Source organism: Physcomitrium patens, chromosome 17 (genome assembly GCF_059467195.1).
Source record: "Physcomitrium patens ecotype Gransden chromosome 17, ASM5946719v1, whole genome shotgun sequence".
Classification (NCBI taxonomy): Eukaryota; Viridiplantae; Streptophyta; class Bryopsida; order Funariales; family Funariaceae; genus Physcomitrium; species Physcomitrium patens.
Window position 1 is genome coordinate 15,929,836 of NC_143426.1, and position 21,820 is coordinate 15,951,655.

The 21,820-nt window shown below is 33.8% G+C and overlaps 1 protein-coding gene across 1 annotated transcript; it reads left to right on the forward strand.

Annotated features, from left to right (window-relative positions):
* Window positions 1-2,308: 2,308 nt before the first annotated feature.
* LOC112294303 (1-aminocyclopropane-1-carboxylate oxidase homolog 10) lies at window positions 2,309-4,096 on the forward strand. Its single transcript, XM_073540352.2, has one exon. The coding sequence runs from the start codon at window positions 2,313-2,315 to the stop codon at window positions 2,913-2,915; it is 603 nt and encodes a 200-aa protein (XP_073396453.1). The 5' UTR covers window positions 2,309-2,312; the 3' UTR covers window positions 2,916-4,096.
* Window positions 4,097-21,820: the final 17,724 nt, after the last annotated feature.

Genomic DNA, 21,820 nt, shown 5'->3' on the forward strand with positions numbered 1-21,820 from the left:
TTCAAGGCGTGGTTGGCATGGTTCGGCAACACCGACACCCCTCAAAATCAATGTAAATCCATTTCTAAGTGCTTTATCTGCATGAGTAGAAAATGGCGCTTACTTGACTCTGATTATTGAGGGACGTGGTAGCATGGTATCCAAGATGCATTGGACGTGGGCAGAAAGAATGTATGACATACATGTGTCTGGTATTGAATTTTATTACTGATCCTGCTTTGCCTACTAATTCTTTATTGAATACAAGGCCCAACTAAACAAGTTATGGAGAAAAGAAATACATGAAATGAAGTTAACTGTGAAAAGGAATGTTGGACTTTAAAGTGGATAAGGGACACGAAAGAAGTACAAAGGAGTTATAAAAAGCAGGAATGATGCTGATTATGATGATGGACACAAGGGGAATTCAACCTCCCCCCACAGCTCTGGCAGTACGTGGTGGCATTGAATGAGGAGAAAGAGAGCGAAAGTGAGTGAGTGGGTGTGAGTGAGAGTGAGAGTGAGCGAGTGAGAGAGAGTGTGTGCAGTAACACGAACAGACACACACACACAAACACACCCTCGCTTACTTTACCCTCTCAGCTTCAGCTTAGTTAGTTATCTGGAACCGTATGAACCTCTCAGCACTGCACCTGAATACGGTAAAGAGCAAAGTGGTCCTTCTCAGGGAACCCAAATCTTGGAGGGGAAGAAACAAAGGCATATCATTCTTGCCTCACGTGAGTACTATTACTACTTTGTTGCACTTCACTAATCCAGCTTCCCAAGCTTCTGTCCTCTTTTAATTCTTTTTCCTTTCCTTTCCTTTCCCTTTTTTTTTTTTTTTTTTTTCGTTTTTCTCATGCTCGTAAAAACCCTTCGTGTAAATTTATGCTGCAATGTTCAGACCATCTGTTCTCTTGATTGCACATGATTTGTTTTGTGTGACACTAGTTTTGTTGTCTTTATCGATTAGCTTAGTTCGGGCAGTGACTATTGTTTTGTTTTTCTGGAACATATTGAAGTGCCGTGGCATACAAGAGAAACTATTTCTCCATTTACATCTGTTCTTTGTGTTTAGATCAAAAGGTTGGCGGAGAGTTCTGCCAGGAATGCACGGCTCTATTCACCATGTTTTCCGGTAGCTTCATTCTGCATCTAGTCCTCAAATTACGATCCAGGTATTCGTGCTTTTATTATTACAGATACGATGGAAACAGCCTTGCAGCTGTCGGCTCCACACGAGTCCATGTAATACTTCTCATGAATTCGTGGGTAGAAAATCATCGATATCTATCTCAAAACTCAACTTGCTCAAGTGGATTGCAAACCACCCGCCTTTCTCAACATACTCTCTTTCTCAATGCCAGCGAATATCGATGCAGATGTGCTCGCCACACTAATGTGGCCCAACTATGAATTTAGAGGAAGAATTTGAATGATCACTGCAAATTCGCTTCTCTCCAGTTCCAAATAATGAGGCAGACCGGTTTGCTTGTTCGGATGAAAACGCACACACCTGTTTGAAGGGATGGGCTAAGTCGCAATCTTCGGTCCTCATGCAGGATCAGATGCACCTGTGGTACTGCTATAGGGACAAGTCAGCCACTCCAACTTTCAAGGTAGTTGCCTCACGGTGCGCATGAATGTCGGGAGTGCACTTTAGTTGACGCACATGTGCTGAAGGCGTTTATATTCGAGATCTGGCACTCTTGAGAGAATGTTCACTCTCAACGCAGTCACAATCGATTGAAAGCAGGAGTTCAATTCAACGCAATCAGAAGTTTAACTGTAGCACCTGCCAGGTACCCCTGAACCTACTTGATTTCAAGGTGACGATGTATGGCAACCTGGTTCGAGGGGTTCCCTAAGAGGGATTGGATTTTGCAAAGCTTATTGAGAGGACTAGAGATTCACTTAGAGGGGAGGTGCTGAGCAACATGCCCGACATACACAGGCCTCGATTGCATTCCAATGCGGGAGGTGCAATTACATGTGAACACTCGTCATTGCAAAATTTCTCCGAGCCAGAGATGGCGACCCCCTGGTCCACAGTCCAATTTTCTACAGTGTCGGAAAAGTTTGTCTTGCCGGAGCATCAGCGGCCCACAGTGAAGCATGACGAGTACAGGGATTTGGATATTCCAGTTATAGACTTGGCTCCGTATTTCGAAGGTCAGAGGGCAGCTCTACAGACGATAATCGCGCAGGTGAAAGATTCCTGCTCAAACTGGAAGTTCTTCCATGTCGTGAATCATGGCGTCGACGAGGCACGACTTTCCCGAATAGAGCACCAGCCGCAGCAATTCTTCAAGCTGCCTCGTTAGGAGAAGATGAAAGTTGCGAAAAAGCCGGGGAAGTACTCGAGTTATGGACACGCGACTGTGAAGAAGGGCGACATTCGACCTTGGGCAGAAGGTCTCTACTTCGTGAGAGATGGTTCCACGTCTGAAATGATCCACGAGTTGTGGCCGAAGAGCAACAACAGTAACTTTGTGAAGGTGTTTATCTTCAATTTTGGCAAACTCTTTGGATTGATCACTTCGTCTCTCTCTGTGTGTGTGTGTGTGTTTGAGGATGTCTGCGTAGACCAGATTTCATTTATCTGTGAAGTAATTTGGTCTGTAGACGTTGCCTGCAGAGATTCGTACAATGAATACACTTCCAAGATGCAAGAGCTGTCTGAACTCTTCTTTCACATAATCATAACTGGCTTGGGCGTTGACTCCACCCATTTCGAACGGATCACGAAAAATGCTGGAGGGCTGTTTCGTTGGAATTACTATCCTCCTTGCCCCGAGCCGCACAAAACCATAGGCCTGAAACCGCATACAGACTTCAACCTCTTGACCATCCTGCACACGAGCAATGTTGGCGGACTGCAAATTTGGCTAGAGGGGAAATGGAGCGGGATCAGACCACGTCCAATGCTCTGACTATTCTCGTCGATGACACTCTCCAGGTTGCCAATCATCGCTGAAACTGCAGCATGAAACCATCAAATGCAGCTGGGTGCAGATAACTGTAACTATTCACGGTGGAGTAGGTTGATGCAATCCTCCCTTTTTTTGAAATTCTGTGATAACTTGTTTCCTTGCAGCTTCTCACAAATGCGAGATGCGAGGGTCCGTTACACAGAGCGGTCGTGAACGCGACCGTGCCCCGGATCTCTCATTCGCGTACTTCGACATGCCATGTGCCGACCACAGTAATCGTCGCGCATCCCGCATTAGTGAACGAGAACAACCCGTCGAAGTATATTCCGTTCACGTTTGATGCCTACATGAAGGCGAAACAGATGCAGCTTTTCAACACACTGGAGCTCTTCACCCGAAAGGACTCGTAGCCTGCAATCAGTCGACCTCGGCTATCGAGTCCCAGCTCAACCACATATTGTAACCACGAGACAAACGCGGCAAGACCATAGACGTTGGCAGGAAAAGGTTTCATGCATGTTTCTATCTGGAGCTGCATGAACCACTGCAACATCGTCAGAGTTTCGCAAAACCTCCCGAGAGACTGCTCTGTGCAACCAGGTCGATGGAACTGCGGCACTGGAACATCATCGATGCTTTTCTTCAGCAATGCTAGTTTGTGAATCAGCGATCAGAAGTCGCAACGTGGGGCTAGCAGAGGCAGATTCACAGGAGCAAAAGGATAAGGGATCGGATAACGATGCTGAGGTCATCAGTCAACTGAGAGCGCTAAAGGTGGCGGTTGTGTAGAAATGGAGTTGAGGGCACTAGCTATGGATTGTCGTGATCTCCACGAAATGATCTGAGGAATGGATACTTGGCGCGGAGAGCATGTTGGAGTGGGACTGCCATGCGATGCACTGCAATGCAAATGGTGAGGCTTTGTGGGAACATCCTCCCTCCCTCCTTCGCCATTGTCCTCCGAAATCGGCGGATGTTGTCGCAACTGCATGCGCGTTTTCCATTCTTGGTCTTCATCTCCATTTGGCTCTTCATCATCCATCCTTCTTCACCCACGTCTCTTGGATTTGCATTCACCTCCACCTTTTCTTATTCCTGCTCTGCCCCACGTTTTCAGTCTTCCACTTCTAGTCTTTTGTTTTTCTTCTACTTTTGATCTATTTAACTCTGATCTCCACTTTTGATAGTCTGCTTGAATGCAAATACTTGGTGTGTGTGTGTGTACATATTGCTACTGGAAGTGTGTGCCAATGAGCACATAAACAATTGCAATGAAATGCTTAGATTTCACACAAAAAGCTCTCAACTGTGTCTCTGTCTTGAATTGTATATCAACATTATCAATAAAAAATACTTTTTTTTCCTATGTGATTTTTGTGTAAAAAAAAAAAAAAGGTTTAAATCTGTCATTTATTGATCTTACAAAAATTAAAATTGTAAAAAGTTATATAATACGCTTACTAATTTCTTCTAAATCACACTTGCAAATTTAGTATTTTAGTAGGATTTTAGGGTGAAATATATTAGTAACAATATTTCATTTTTATTATTATTTTACACAAAAAAATATTGCACCTTTGAGATGTCTATCAAGACAAGACTTCATATAATTTGCTATAGACTGATAGTAATATCAAAAAGTTTTTACATACATTTTGTAATAATTAGCCTCTAAATTATTAATAGTCATAAAATGTGCAAGTTTTATTAGATATTGCCACTATTGGAATTTACAAAAGAATTTTGTTGGCAATAAAAATAATGATATTCTTAGAAGATAGTTTAATTATCTATTGTGATTTCTTATTATTAATCTTCTTCTAACAAATTAATTTTAAAAATTGTAACAACCAAATAAGAATTATTACAAAGACCTTGATAATAAAAAATATTTTTTAACAATGTAATAAGAAATGTAATTTTAATAGAGATATTCTAATATTCTTCAATATATTAAGATATTTTATTTAATAAAAGACACAAATCTAGATAACAACTCAAAAATACTATACACTTATATGTCATTGAAAAAAAAAGAGAAAGTAAGAAAATAAGATATAAATATAAAATAAAAGAATTTAGAATGGCTATTGCAAAATACAAAGAAATTAAAGAGTCTTGAATAAATATTAGAATACAAAAAAAGAATTAGTAAAACTAAGAATGACATCACTCTTGCTTCTATATATACTAGATATTAAAAACATCTTATAAAAATTTCTTAAAAACATCAAGACTTAAGACCAAAGCATCAAGTTATAAGTTGTTTTTGACTTAACTATCATAGACATACACATGTAAACCAATAATTACTTATATGATTTAAATAAAAATAGATAAAAATAGGTTAATTTCATAATATCTTCTATAGAAGCTTTCTAGAAGCTTCATAGATGCTGCTTTGACTTTATAAGTATCTTTAATTGACTTTTTAGGTTAGAAACGTGGTCAATAAGTTGGCCATGTGCCACACATATTCGTAGCTTGAAGAACAAGCTAACTATGTGGCCCACACATAGAAAACTTGCCTTATAAGCTAAGGCATATATCCCGCAAAATCAACACATATTAGAGGTCTTATAGAACATCGCCACATAGCTTCTAGTTACATAGTATATATAGAGGCAAGAGTGAAGCTCTCTTCACTCTTGTCAATTCTTTTCGTGCTTCTAGTCTAGATTTAAGAATCTCTAGTTTCCTTGACTTTTGGCAATAGCCATTCCAATTTTTTTTTTAATATATATACTATTTTATTGTTATTTTCTCACTTTTCTTTTAATACAAATTTTTCAAGTTTATGTATCTTCTTCCAATTCATATCCTTGACATTAACTTCTTATAAGTATGAAACTTATTTTTTTAAAAAAATTCAATAACTATGTGGCATATCTATAAGAATTTAAAGATCATTTTTTTTTAGATTTTTTTTATAGTTATTTTAAAAAATAGTATGTATTTAATATATTTTATTTATTTATTTAATTCTATTTATTTAAAATTTTCATTTATTATATTATCTTCTCTTTTATATAATAAGTTATATGAAGAATACTCAAGTTGTTACATAAGTTGATAAATTCTAAGATTTGTAGAATGGTGTTAGAAAAAAGCTTAAATCTATGTTTTTCATAAAGGTAATTAATAAGTTCTTTAAGCCATTAATAATATTCTATGATAGGATGAAAGGATCATCTAATTATTTTATCATTTTATAACAATTAAATTTATAATTAGTATGTAATATCACCTCAAATAATATCACAAAGCATTAAAAAAACTAATATAATAACCTTAAGAATAAAATTAAATGTAGGTTTGTGCAAAATTTACCATGGAAATACTTAGATTGATATTTAAGTTAGAACTATGTATAAATTAGGGTTAAATAAAAGTCCAATGGAAATTTGAAGGTCCTTTTAGAGATTAGAATAAGATATTAGAATATTTTTCTAAAATTATTTTAAAAGAGTAAAGTTTGTTAAATTTTAAGTTAAGAAGTTTTTTAATAATATAATAAAACAAAGATTTTATAACTAATTCAAATTTTTAGATAGTAAATTTTAGTTTGATTTTTAATTTTTTTTAAAATCTAAATTTTCTCTAAAGTTTGATTTTTGTAAGAATATAAAATTTTAATAATATATATATATATATACATAAGTTTTTGCATCATTTTAATAGTCTACTTGAAAGAGATTAAATATAAAATACAAAGGACTTTTAGAATTAGACAAATTAAAGTCAATATCTGATTTTGAGATATTTAAAGATTTAAATATAGGATAAAGAGAACATCCAATGTACTAGTATAACATGTGACAATCAAGACACATACCAAGTTTAAAAAAAGATTGAAAATAAAATTACAAGATTTGACTACTAAAACTCTTTATAAAATCAAAGTAGATGAAAGAGTTTTATTATCAAATATTTTATTATATTGTTAATTAATTTATACATTTAATCTTAAATATAACTTATACATTTATACTTAACTTATAAAGCTATCAATTAGAAATCTTTTAAGCAAATCCAACAATTCAATAAAAAATTAATAATAATTTTATTTTATTTATTAGATTTTAGATTATTTTAAGAATTTTATTAGGATATATTAAAGCTTCTATAATTTAATTTTTAATTTTGGATCTATAATTTGATAAGGTTTTAAAATAAAAAAATGATAGTCTTTAGGATTAAAATTAAAATTATTTATTTAAGTAATATTAAGATTTGATAGTATCAAGATATCAAGATTATATTCGAAATAAGATTAATAAATATATTTGTAATCAAAAAATAGTATTTTCTAAAAAAATAATAATATTTAAATACCACTTTAATGTAGAAGATATTTTAATTTATTTCAAGAAAAGTTAAAATCTAAGACTTCTTCTATTTCAAACTCTTTTTTATTATCTATTTCAATAGAAGGTAGTAATAATTTCTTTCTATTTAATATGTTTATTGCAATGTAACGATGAAAATAAATACATAGAATATAAGGTAAATGTCTATTGATTGTGATATTTATACTTTAAATATAACTGAATTAAAATATTTTTCATTAATAAATAGACTAAGCTCTTGATAATCCAAATTCAAATATAATTAATTAATCTTAATATCATAACTAAATAATCAAATCTTATTACTAAATTTGAATAATTTTTTTAAGGCTAATTTTAATATATATATATATATATATATATATATATAGATATAATCATTCTTAGATATTCTTTAATTATATTTTAAGTTTTGCTATTCAAATTACTAAATCTTCTACTCTATTAATTTCAACTTTAAAAGATTAAAAGTATAAAATTATGAATAATAATTATGATAAAAAAACATATTACTTGTTAAGTGGAAGATTATATCATATTATAATATAAAATATATTTTAATAAAAAGAGAATAATGTAATTTTCTTCATAATAATTAATATTATATTACATATTGTCAAGGACATGAACTAGAAGATGATTCATAAACTAATGAAATCTATATTAAATAAAAAGTGAAAAAATAGAAATAAGAAAGTATGTATATTAAAAAAGGACTAGAATGGCTTATTGCCAAAAGATAAGGAAACTTAAGAGTCTTGAATCTAGACTAAAAGTAAGAAAGGAATTGACAAGAGTAAAGAGGGCTTCATTTTTGTCTCTATATATACTATCTAATTAGGGGCTACATTGTTGGGGTAGAGAGAGTTTGCCTTAAGAAAGCATTGGGCTCCTGGCTATCACTAATTGCTAAATTAAGTTTCAAAATAAGGGAAGCCCTAAGTTTATATATAAAATTTCCCTTTTGGAACAATTACACCAAATACATAAGCCTCAAGTAACCAACAACCTCCAGAATATGATAAAATCCTCTAAATCCTTGTATATCCTTATATGGAAATTTTCTCAAACTTCAATACCTCATAACTCCTGATCCGACTGTCCAAAATTACTCAAAATTTACATAAATTACTGATGTATTCTTATCAACTTTCACAACAAATTTCAACCGCAAATTTGTTGCGGATCTTGAGATATCTTGAAAACTCTAATAGTAGCTTCAAATCCTAGTTTTTATACATCTGCATGTAATTTCCTTTATATCTCACAAATTAAATATTCAAATGCCACAAAATTTATATGTTTAGTTTTTTAACACAATTATCTAATTTCTTTAAAAGGTTTGAGCCAAAAATGCTTCCAGAAACTTAAGATATGGCTTCAACCATTACTATGAATAAAACCATTCTTATACTGCATTTGATTTGGAAGCATCGCCTTCAATTCCTTATATCTCTTTTATATGAACTTCAAAAGAAATAATTCTTTTAAAAAAAATATAGGCCTTAAAATCACTCTTCCAATAGTACCTTCCGATCTTCAAAAATTATCGTACAACTCCTTGTATTTACAAAAGAATAACAATATGTCATAAATTAACACCTTAACTTCAAACATCTATAACTTCTTCACCATAACTCCATATCCTCTAATTTTTGCACAAAAATTGTAGCCCAAACCCTTAACCTTATAATTTTGGCTTCTAATTTCCAAATGCCCTCTTTGAAGTTGCCGAAACCTTTCTTAAGACCGCAGGCAGCCTCTTCAAAGCTCATTGGGCATGGTATTCGACCAATAGGGATGAAGTTCTCCATTCTTTGTCTTCATCTAACCATACCTTGCTTTCATCCCTTCCAAATAGCCTCCCACTAATTTGGATTTTCTTTCTTAGGCTTCTACCTTCTTCCAAGGCTTCATACTAAATACTAAATATTTAGGTTTTATATATATATATATATATATATATATATATATTTTATGTAAAAATCAAAATAAGTAAAAAAAAAACAAAAAAAAAAAAACAAAAAAAAAAAAAAAAAAACAAAAAAAACAAAGTAAGGTTTCTTATACCAACTCCTTTTAATTTAATCTACTAACCACTCTAATATACATCTAGATTTGTCAACATATACTATGTTTTAATTATATTTCACATATTGTAAGCATTTATAGTATGATAATGTGGCAATATTCTATAGGACCTCTAATATGTGTTGACTTTGTAGGACACATGTTTTGACTTACAACGCAAATTTATTTATGTATGTTCCACATAATTAGCTTGTTCTTCAAACTACTAACATGTATGGTACATGGTTAACTTGTTGATCAAGTTTATAACCTAAAAGTCAATAATAGATACCTATAAAGTCAAAGTAATATATATGAAGCTTCAAGGAAGCTTTCTTAGAAGATATTATAGAATTAACTTACTTTTACCTATTTCTATCTACTTCTACCTATTTATACAAGTAATTACTAGCTTACATATATATGTCCATGACATTACCTCCTCTTCTAGGAATGTGCTCCACAACGAGTAGTCATCATATATTAAGAAAATCTATAGTACGATGAATTATATTTGTCACATAATCAAATCTTTATTTTCTTCAAAGATGGTTGATAGGGCCTCTCAACCATTGATAGTATTTCATACTTGAGCACGAAGACCACCCTATTGTTTGATTATTGTTGAGGCCTTCATAACTTCCTTCAAATAAAATATTTGGAATACCATAAAGAGTTGTTCTTACCTCTAATAAAATTACCAAATATTGAGAATCTCTTTCAAGGTCATGATACCAAACGTGTTGTATCTTGCCACCTATTCAAGAAAAAATATGTTATTCTTGAGGATCTTTATTTCGATTACATCATCTTGAAGGTTGTGACAATCATAATGTTTCATCTGGCAGATCAGTAAACAAAAGCTCTTTAATTGAATCCATTGGTTATTGGTTCTCCATCTCTTCAACGTTACAAATACAAAGAAGCTACAAACAAAGATTGAAAGTAGAATGTTATCTTGCTTAGATTTTATTTTTTTTATAGAAAAGGTCTTCATCTTGATTTTGATGGAAGTTGTCGATGAAGAACCTCCAACTTCTTTGCTGCATTTACAAGATTCTTTGTTGGCTCTCATAAGCATTCACTAATAATGTATCCACACCAATGTACAAGATATTCCAAATTATTTTAGCACCGCCTTGAGTCTAAGACTTCTTCCATTCTAAATTCTTTATTATTATTAACTTCTATAGGAAGAGATGGCACTTGTCTTCTTCTTGGCATGTCCACTGTCTTGTATGGTTTAAAAAGAGATATGTAGAATATTTGATGGAATTTCATTGACTCCAAAAGATGTAAAGAATATGCAATTAGATTGATTTGTACAAAAATAAGAAATGGTTCAAGCTTACAATGATGAATAGTATTGATATTGCGACAAAATAACCATACCTTCTTACCGACATGCAATGGTGGTTGTTCCTTTCGATAAACATCTACATTGATTTTTTGTTATTCTTGAGCTTCTTTTAACTGCATCTTCATTGTTGCATGTAGCTCTGACAAACAATTTGTCAAATCTTCCATTGCAAGATTATCAGCTTTTAAAAAGTCAAAAGTATCAAGTCATAGATGATAACCATAATTGACAAAGAAAGGTGTTTGTTTTATATAAAAATGTATTGTATTATTATAAGTAAACTCTATTAATGACAAAAGAGTTGTCTAAACATCTTATTAGTAGTTGATGGTATATCTTAAATACTACTCCAAAATTTAATTAATACACTCCGTTTGTCCATTAGTTTGAGGATAAAATACCGAAGATAGTTTTATATCCATTTTTAGAATTTTGAAAAGAGTTTGTCAAAATCTTCATACAAATTGAGTTCATCTATCTGATATAATATCCTTGGATAATCCATGATAGCGATAGAAGTTGTCAAGAAAGAGTTTAGCTATTTCTTCAATTATAATAGATTTTATATATGGTATTAAATGTACCATCTTAGTAAAATGATCTACTATTTGGAACATAGAGTCATAAAAACTAGAGATTAGAAGATTCACGATGAAATCCATAGAAACAAAAGACCATGATTGTTTTAGAATGGGTAATGGTTGAAGAAGTCCATAAGATCAATGATAGAGAGTTTTTAATTTCGAACAAAGGTCGCATGACTGAACATAGTCTTTCACATCTTTTCCTATTTGTAGCTACTAAAAATCTATAGATATAAGCTCCAAAGTCTTATTGTATAAAAAATGTCGTATTACTAGAAAGTCGTGACATGCTTGAAGAACACATAATTATGCTTCTCCTTTTAGAATATATAATCGACCTTTGAAATAGAGTAGGTTATTTTTGAACTCAAACTTAGAAGTATCTATCATAGATATACACATGTAATTAGTAATTATCTATATAAATAGATAGAAATAAATAGAAGTAAGTAAAAATAAGTTAATTCTATAATATCTTCTATAGAAGCTTTATAGATGCTAATTTGACTTTATAGGTGTCTATAATTGACTTTTTAGGTTAAAAAAGAGCTCAACAAGTTGGCCATGTACTACACATGTTGTTAGCTTGAAGGACAAGCTAACTATGTGGCCCACATTTAAAAAAACTTACCTTGTAAGTTAAAGTATGTATCCTACAAAGTCAACACATATTAGAGGTCTTATAGAACATTGTCATGTATTCCGTACTTAGATAGTATATATAAAGACAAGAATGAAGTTCTCTTCACTCTTATCAATTCCTTTCTTGCTTCTAGTCTAAGCGCAATTCAGGAAGTTGATGCTTGTGATGTATTAACTTAGTTTACCAACACAAAGATCAACAAGAATGGCAGGAAGTGAAGATATAGAGATGATTAAAATTGCTTCAATATGTGCACCAAATCATGTTCATCCACCCACAGTGGAATATCTTTCAAATATTAGAGAACCAAAAGTTGTTTTGTCCAAGGAGTTTGATAGTACAAAATCTAAATTTTGAGGATTTATCAATTAAGTATAACTTGTGATTAAACTTCAACTTCAAAACTATTTAACTCCAGAATCACAAATAAGATTAATTGGTACACTTCTTTCAGGTTCAACACTATCGTGGTTTTTCATCTTTTTTGGAACGATGAGATCCAATATTGGATAATCTGGAGGCATTTTTGATAGAATTCCGGTCCATATATGGAGAACAAGATGTAATTTATATTGTAACCAATAAGATCCTTATTTTACGATAAGGCAATTGATTTGTAATATTATATGTTTTACAGTTTTGACATCTTGAAATTGATATCAATTGAAATGATGATGCACTTATTAGCCAATTTTTCTATAGATTACAATATTAAGTAAAAAAATTGATGCTCAACTTATTTGATCTTCAAACACTGAATCAAGTATTTCACTTTGCTATGCAGTGCAATAATCGACTTTTTGAATTTTGGTCTAAGAGCCATACAAATAGGCATCTACATTACTACAATTTGATAGCAACACCAATATCTCTTCAATCCATGGATCCAGAAGTATAGAATATACAAATTGATGTAGAATGTTATAAACCTCTTATCAAGTAGGAAAAATAGATTGCTATCAAGAAGGATTGTGCTTATATTATAGAGAACCTAAACATACTGATCAACATTGTCCAAAGAAGTGACAAAATCACAAAATGATGAGCACATTTGTAAAAGAAGATAATAGATCGGAAAATAAATTTATTGAGCTACAATAAGGACCGTGTGGTTGGAATCTTGTACAATTTTTAATAAAGATCCTATCTTCTCTTTAGAACCATCTCCTTGTTTTATGATAGATATACATTTAGGACCTAATAATTATAAAACCTCTACCTTCATAGATTCAAGAGCTTCAACTTGTTTTTTAAACATAGAATTTGTTAAAAGTAATAAAATTCCATTAATACACAAAACCAAACTTATTCATGTAGAAGTCATAGATGATCATCCATTGTCTTTTGGAGATGTTATTTATAAAACATTTCCTATAGATGTAGCAATAAATGGTCATAGTAGTTGCGTAATCTTTAATATAATAAGATCTCTCTCTAATCCAATAATTTTTTATTTATCATGGTTAAAAAGGTATAATCCTTATATAGATTGGATTTTTCATATCCTTGACTTCTCTAAAAATATAATTAAGAGTAAAATTAATCCAATAGAAAGTCATAAGTCTAGTGCAATTGAACCTATGTTTGAAGGTACAAGAGCTTTCTTGAATGTAGCAAAAGAAAGGTCACCTTATGTCATTTATACCACACTTATTCTAATGATGTAAAGACTCCAAGTCGCATTCCAAGTCAATATCAAGAGTTTTAAGATATATTTGAAAAGAAGAATGTGGATACTCTTCCATAACATTGTCCCTATGACTACTCAATTGATCTTTAAGAAGAAGCACAATTGCCATTTGGACCAATCTATAGTTTATCACAACATGAATTGGCTAAAGTCAAGAAATATATTGAAGAGAATTTAGCCAAGAATTTCATACGTGATTCCAAATCGCTAATAAGAGCTCTAATCTTATTTGTGAAGAACAAGGATGGATCATTGCAGATGTGTATTGATTATTAAGGATTCAACAAGATCACCATGAAGAATTGGTATCCTCTACCTTTGAAATCCGGACTTCTTGATCAACTAAATCAAGCTAAGATCTACACAAAAATAGATCTATGGAGAGCATACTGTCAAGGACAAGAACTCGATGAAAGCTAAAGAGTAAGTGAGACTTTTCTCAAAGAAATAGGACAAAATAGAAATATGTATATTAAGAAAGAAATTGGAATGGCTATTGCCAAAATACAAGAAAACTAGAGACCCTTGAAACTAGACTAGAAGCAAGAAAAGAGTTGACAAGAGTGAAGAGGGCTTCACTCTTGCCTCTATATATACTATCTAACTAGAAGCCACATGGCGATGTTCTATAAGACCTCCAATATATGTTGACTTTCTAGGCCACATGCCTTTGCTTGCAAGGCAAGTTTTCTATGGATGGACCACGTAGTTAGCTTGTTCTTTAAGCTTCCAATATGTGTGGCACATGGCTAACTTGTTGACCAAGTTTCTAGCCTAAAAGTCAACTATAGACTCCTATAAAGTCAAAGTAGCGTCTATGAAGCTTCTAAGAAGCTTCTCTAGAAGATATTACATAATTAACCTACTTTTATCTACTTTTACATACTTTTATCTATTCATATAGGTAATTATATGTATGTCCGTGACATTACCCCCCCTTCTAGGGACGAGTTCCACGAGGAGCGGTGATTATATATTGAGAAAATCTAATATGCGGCGAATTGTATTTGCTACATACTCTGATCTTTGTTCTCTTCGAAGATAGTTGATGGGTCCTCTTAGCCATCGATAGTGTCCCATTCCAGGGCGAGAAGACCACCCTGTTATTTGATCACTGTTGAGGCCTTCATAACTTCCTTCAAATAATACATTTGAAACACCATCAGAAGTCGTTCCTATCTCCAATAATATCACCAAACATCGAGAATCTCTTCCAAGGTCGTGATACCAAATGCGTTGTATCTCACCATCTATTCGAGGAAGAACATGTCGTTCTTGAGGGTCTTCATCTCGGTTGCGTCGTCTTGAAGGTTGTGACAATCGCAATGTCTCATCCGATAAGTCAGCAAACGAAGGTTCTTGAGTTGAATCCGCTGGTTGTTGGCTCTCCATCTAATTAGCGTCACAAATGCAAAGAAGTTACAAACAAGGATAGGAAATTGAATGTTATCTTGCCTCAATCTTGTCTCTTTTATAAGAGAGGTTTTCATCTTGGTTTTGATGGATGTCATTGATGAAAAACTTTGACTTTAGCTGATGCATTTGCTAGATTCCTGGATGGCTCCCATGTGCGCTCACTAATATCATATCCGCGCCAATGAACAAGATATTCCAGCTTATTTTGGCGCCGCCTTGAGTCTAATATCTCTTCCACCTCAAATTCTTCATTATTATCTACTTCTATAGGAGGCGGTGGCATTTGTCTTCTTCCTTGTATATCCACTGTCTTATATGGTTCAAGAAGAGACACGTGGAATACAGGATGGATCTTCATTGACTCCGGTAGATGTAACCGATATGCAACTGGGTTGATCTGTTCAGAAACAGAAAAGGGGCCAAGCCTACGATAGTCCAACTTGTCACAAGGTCGAGTGGTCTTGATATTGCGACGAAGTAGCCATACCTTATCACCCACGTTGAGTTGTGGTTGCTCTTTACGATATACATCTGCATTTATCTTTTGTCGTTCTTGAGCTTTCTTCAACTGCGCCTTCATTATTGCATGTAACTCTGACAACCGATTTGCCATATCTTCTGCTGCAGGATTATCAACTTTTGAAAAATCAAAAGTATCAAGTCGTGGATGATAGCCATAATTGGCAAAGAAAGGTGTTTGTTGCATGGAGGAATGTACTGTATTATTATAAGCAAACTCTGCCAATGGCAGAAGGATTGTCCAATCATCTTGTTGGTAGTTGATGGTACACCTTAAATACTGTTCCAAGACTTAGTTTACGCGCTCTATTTGTCCATCAGTTTGAGGATGGAAAGCTGAAGATAGCTTTATGTCCACTTTTAAAATCTTGAAAAGAGTCCTCTAGAATCTCGACACAAATTGAGTTCCCCTATCCGATATGATATCTTTAGGTAATCCATGATAGCGATAGATATTATCAATGAAAAGCTTAGCTGTTTCTTCACCTGTGATAGATTTTGTACATGGCATAAAATGTGCCATCTTGGTGAAACGATCTACTATCACAAATATAGAATCATAAGATCTTGAGTTTGGAAGATCTGTGATGAAATCCATAGAAACAGAAGACCATGGTTGTTCTGGTATAGGTAATGGCTGAAGAAGTCCGTAAGGTCGATGTCGAGGAATTTTTGATCTTGAACAAATATCACATGATTGTACAAAGTCTTTGACTGACTTCCACATTTGTGGCCACCAAAAATCTCTTGATATGAGTTCCAGAGTCTTATTATATCCAAAGTGACTTGCTGCTGGAAAGTCATGACGTGCTTGAAGAACACGCAAACGTGCTTTTCCTTCTGGAACATATAGGCGTCCTTCAAAATATAATAGATTATTCTTGAACTCGAACTTAGAAGAATCATGAGACTTGGAAGAATTATTCTCGATATCATGAACAAGAGGGTCTGAGGACATACTGGACTGGATTTGCTTGAGAAAAGTTGAATCAACAGTCAGTGTTGATTTCACTGCTCGGAGATGAAATTGCTCCGGTTTCAAGAGGACCGTTCTTTGTTGCTCAAAAGCTGTATCTCCTTCTTTTGGTGCAAAATAAGAACGTCTAAACAGGGCATCGGATAAACCTTGTTGTTTTCCTGGCCGATAAGTGATAATGAAGTCGAATCTTGACAAAGACATACTCCAACGAGCTTGACGACGATTCAACATGCGTGCTGACATGAAATACTCGAGGTTCTTGTGATCTGTATACACAGTGACTGGACTAGAAGCACCTTCTAGATAATGACGCCATTCTTGAAAAGAATCCACGATTGCAAGAAGTTCTTTATCGTGGATCTCATAATTGATCTCGGCTGCTGAGAATTTTCTTGAATGAAAAGCTATAGGATGAAGTTTGTCATCTGTTCCCATTTGTGATAAAACTGCACCCAAGGCAAAATCCGATGCGTCTGTTTCCATAAAAAATACCTTGGAAAAGTCAACACGATATAAGACTGGTGCAGAGACAAACGATGTCTTCAAGGCTTCAAATGCTGCTTCCGCTTCTTGATTCCATTGGAATTTATCTTTACTAGTCAAGCGTGTAAGTGGAGCTGCAACTCGTGAGAAGTCTTTGATGAAGATCCGATAGTAATTGGCAAATCCCAAGAAACATTGGACATCTCTTATAGTCTTTGGAATCTTCCAATCCATGATTGTTTGGACTTTCTTAGAATCCATCATAAGACCATCATTTGAAATGATGTATCCTAAAAAGTCAACTTGAGTAGTGTGAAATACACACTTTTCTATCTTGGCGTACAATCCTGCATCTCTAAGTTTTTGTAATACTTGACGAACATGTATTTCATGTTCTTCAACATTCTTAGAATAAATCAGGATATCGTCTAGGTAGCAGACGACAAAATTGTCTAAGAATTCACGAAATACATCATTCATGAGATGTTGAAAAGCAGCTGGTGCATTCGTGAGTCCAAAAGGCATGACATTGTATTCAAAGTGTCCGTACCTGGTTCGAAACGCAGTCTTCCATTCATCTCCTTCTTTGATCCGTACTAGATTATATGCTCCTCTTAGATCTATTTTTGTATAGATCTTAGCTTGATTTAACTGGTCAAGGAGTCCTGATATCAAAGGTAATGGATACTTGTTCTTGATTGTGATCTTGTTGAGTCCTCGATAGTCAACACACATTCGTAAAGATCCATCTTTTTTCTTTACGAATAAAATTGGAGCTCCTGCTGGAGATTTTGAATGGCGTATGAAATTCTTCGCTAAATTCTCGTCAATATATGTCTTGAGTTCAGCCAACTCATCTTGCGATAAACTGTAAATTGGTCCAAATGGTGGCTGAGTTCCTTCCTTGAGATCGATTGAACAATCGTATGGGCGATGCTCAGGAAGAATATCTGCATTCTTTTTCTCAAAAACGTCTTGATAATCCTGATATTGACTTGGAATGCCACTTGAAGTCTTTACGCTTTCAGAAATAGGTGCAGTATAAATAGCAAAAGTTGATCCTTCTTTTGCTACGTGTATAAATGCTTTTGCACCTATAAGTGCGGGTTTTACTATACTAGACTCATGGTTTTTTACTTGATTAATAGAACTGTTACTAATGCTCTGAGGAAAATCAAGTTTACGAGAAATCCAATCTATTCGAGGATTATACTTTTCTAACCATGATAAGCCTAAAATTACTGGATTAGAGGGAGATCTAATTATATTAAAAATTACGCAACTACTATGACCATTTATTACTACATCTACAGGAAGTGTTTCGTGAGTTACATCTCCAGAAGACAACGGACGACCATCTATGACTTCTACGTGTACAGGTTTAGTTTTTTGTATTAATGATATTCTATGACATCTAGCAAATTCTTCATCTAAAAAACAAGCTGAGGCTCCTGAATCTATCAAGGTAGAGGCTTTGTAATTATTAGGTCCTAAACGCACATCTATTATAAAACAAGGAGATGGTTCTGAGGAGAGGATAGGACCTTCATTAGAAGTTGTACAAGATTCCAGCCGCACGGTCCCTATTGTAGCTGGACGTACTCGTTTTCCGACATACTGTCTTCTTTGACAGCCGTACTCCTCATTTTGTAGTTACGTCGCTTCTTTGGACAATGTTGAGCAGTGTGCTTAGGTTCTCCACAATATAAGCACAATCCTTCTTGTCGACGACGAGACTTTTCTTGCTCAGTAAGAGGTTTGAAACGTACCGCATCAATTTGCATATCCTCTACTTCTGAAGGTATGTGTTGAGGAGACGTCGGTGTTGCCATTGAATTGTAGTAACGTTGAGGCCTACTTGTGCGACTCTCGGATCGAAATTCAAAAAGTCGATTGTCGCACTTCACAGCAAAGTCAATTGCTTGACTCAATGTTTGAGGATCAGGTAAATTAAGCATCAATTTCTTTACCTCATATTGTAATCCGTAGAGAAATTGACTCACAAGTGCGGCATCATCCCACTTGATATCAGTTGCAAGTTGTCGAAATTGCGAAGCATATAATGTTACTGATTGATTGCCTTGTCGCAAAATACAGATCTTGTTGGTTGCAACACGAATTGCATCATGTTCTCCAAACATAGATCGAAACTCCGCCAAAAAAGCCTCCAGATTATCCAATATTGGATCTCGTCGTTCAAGAAAAGATGAAAACCATGACAATGCTGAACCTGAAAGAAGTGTACCAATGAATCTAACTTGTGACCCTGGAGTTGGATAGCTCTGGGGTTGAAGTTCAATCACTAATTGGACCTGATTGATGAATCCTCGAAACTTGGATCTGGTACCATCAAACTTCTCAGGCAAGGCCACTCTCGGTTCTCTAACACTCGAAGGGTGTTCCATTCTGGGAGAAGGGACATGGTTTGGTGCAGATGTTGAAGCAGCCCCAATCATCTCTATATCTTCACTTCCTACCATTCTTGTTGCTCCTTGTGGTGGTAAATTGAGTTGATGCATCGCAAGCATTAACTTCCTCAATTGTTCTTGCATCTGTGCCATTGCACTCTTCATTTCAACAAGCTCTGCCATAGTAGCACTTAGAAAAGAGAAGATGTCTAATAAAGCTCAAAACAAATAGAAGAGAGGAATTGATAACAAAGAAAATACTAAGAACAATATCAGTTTAAAAGAGGGTAATCCGCAACTTCTAATGCGCTTATGTCTTATCAAGAAAAAGGGGTAATCCACTCTTAATCAAGAAAAGACAAAGCTCTCATATTGTAAGTGTACTCTTGTCAATCTGTCAAGGACAAGAACTCGATGAAAGCTAAAGAGTAAGTGAGACTTTTCTCAAAGAAATAGGACAAAATAGAAATATGTATATTAAGAAAGAAATTGGAATGGCTATTGCCAAAATACAAGAAAACTAGAGACCCTTGAAACTAGACTAGAAGCAAGAAAAGAGTTGACAAGAGTGAAGAGGGCTTCACTCTTGCCTCTATATATACTATCTAACTAGAAGCCACATGGCGATGTTCTATAAGACCTCCAATATATGTTGACTTTCTAGGCCACATGCCTTTGCTTGCAAGGCAAGTTTTCTATGGATGGACCACGTAGTTAGCTTGTTCTTTAAGCTTCCAACATGTGTGGCACATGGCTAACTTGTTGACCAAGTTTCTAGCCTAAAAGTCAACTATAGACTCCTATAAAGTCAAAGCAGCATCTATGAAGCTTCTAAGAAGCTTCTCTAGAAGATATTACATAATTAACCTACTTTTATCTACTTTTACATACTTTTATCTATTCATATAGGTAATTATATGTATGTCCGTGACACATACAATCTAGTATATATTAAAGAAGGAGATGAATCAAAGACTACGTTTCAAACTAGGTATGGGCATTTTGAATACAACGTCATGTCTTTTGGACTTACAAATACACTGGTAGCTTTTCAATATCTAATGAATGATATTTTTTGAGAATTTTTGGATGATTTTTTTGTTTGTTATCTAGATGACAATTTAATCTATTCTAAAAACATAGATGAATATAAACTTCATATTTGTCATGTGTTACAAAAATTAAGAGATGCGGGACTCTATGCCTAGATAGAAAAGTATGTATTTTATATTATTCAAGTCAATTTCTTAGGATACATCATTTCAAATAATGGACTTATAATGGATCCTAAAAAATTTCAAATGATTATGGATTGGAAGATTTTAAAAATAATAAGAGATGTTGAAAATATTTTGGGCTTTGCTAACTATTATGGGATCTTCATCAAAGACTTCTTTTGAGTTGCAGCTCTACTTATACAATTGACTTGTAAAGACAAACTTGAGTGGAGCAAAGAAGCTGAAGCATCTTTTGAAACTTTGAAATCAACCATTACTTTTGCATCAATCTTGTATTACATCAATTCTTTTTTAGGTATTTTTTATGGAAACAAATGCATCAAAATTTTCTTTGGATGCCATATTATAACAAATGGAAATAGATAATAAACTTCATGTCACGGACATAATCATGTAAGCTAGTAATTACATATATAAATAGATAGAAATAAGTAAAAGTATGTAAAAGTAAGTTAATTCTATAGTATTTAATATAGAAGCTTCCTAGAAGCTTCATAGACGTTGCTTTGACTTCATAGGTGTCTTTAATTGACTTTTTGGATTAGAAATGTGGTCAACAAGTTAGCCATGTACCACACATGTTGTTAGCTTGAAGATCAAGCTAACTATGTGGCCCACACGTAGAAAAATTTGCCTTGTAAGTCAAGGCATGTGTCCTATAAAGTCAACACATATTGGAGGTCCTATAGAACGTCCCCACGTAGTCCCTAGTTAGATAGTATATATAGAGACAAGAGTGAAGGCTTCTTCACTCTTGTCAACTCCTTCCTTACTTCTAGTCTAGTTTCAAGGGTCTCTAGTTTTCTTGTCTTTTGGCAATAGCCATTCCAGTTTCTCTTTCAATATATATACTTATTTATATATATTTTGTTACTTCTCTTTGAGTGAAGGCTCACTTGTTTGAATTATTTTTTCATTGAGTTCTTCTCCTTAACAGATTGACAAGAATACACCTACAATATCAGAGGTTTGTCTAATCTTGATTAAGAGTGGATTATCCCTTTTTCTTGATAAGATATAAGCATATTAGAAGTTGCGGATTACCCTCTTCTAAACTGATATTGTCCTTAGTATTTTCTTTGTTCTCAAGTCTTCTTTTCTATTTGTCTTGAGCAATATTAGACATCTTCTCTCTTCTAAGTGTTATCATGGGAGAACTTATTGAA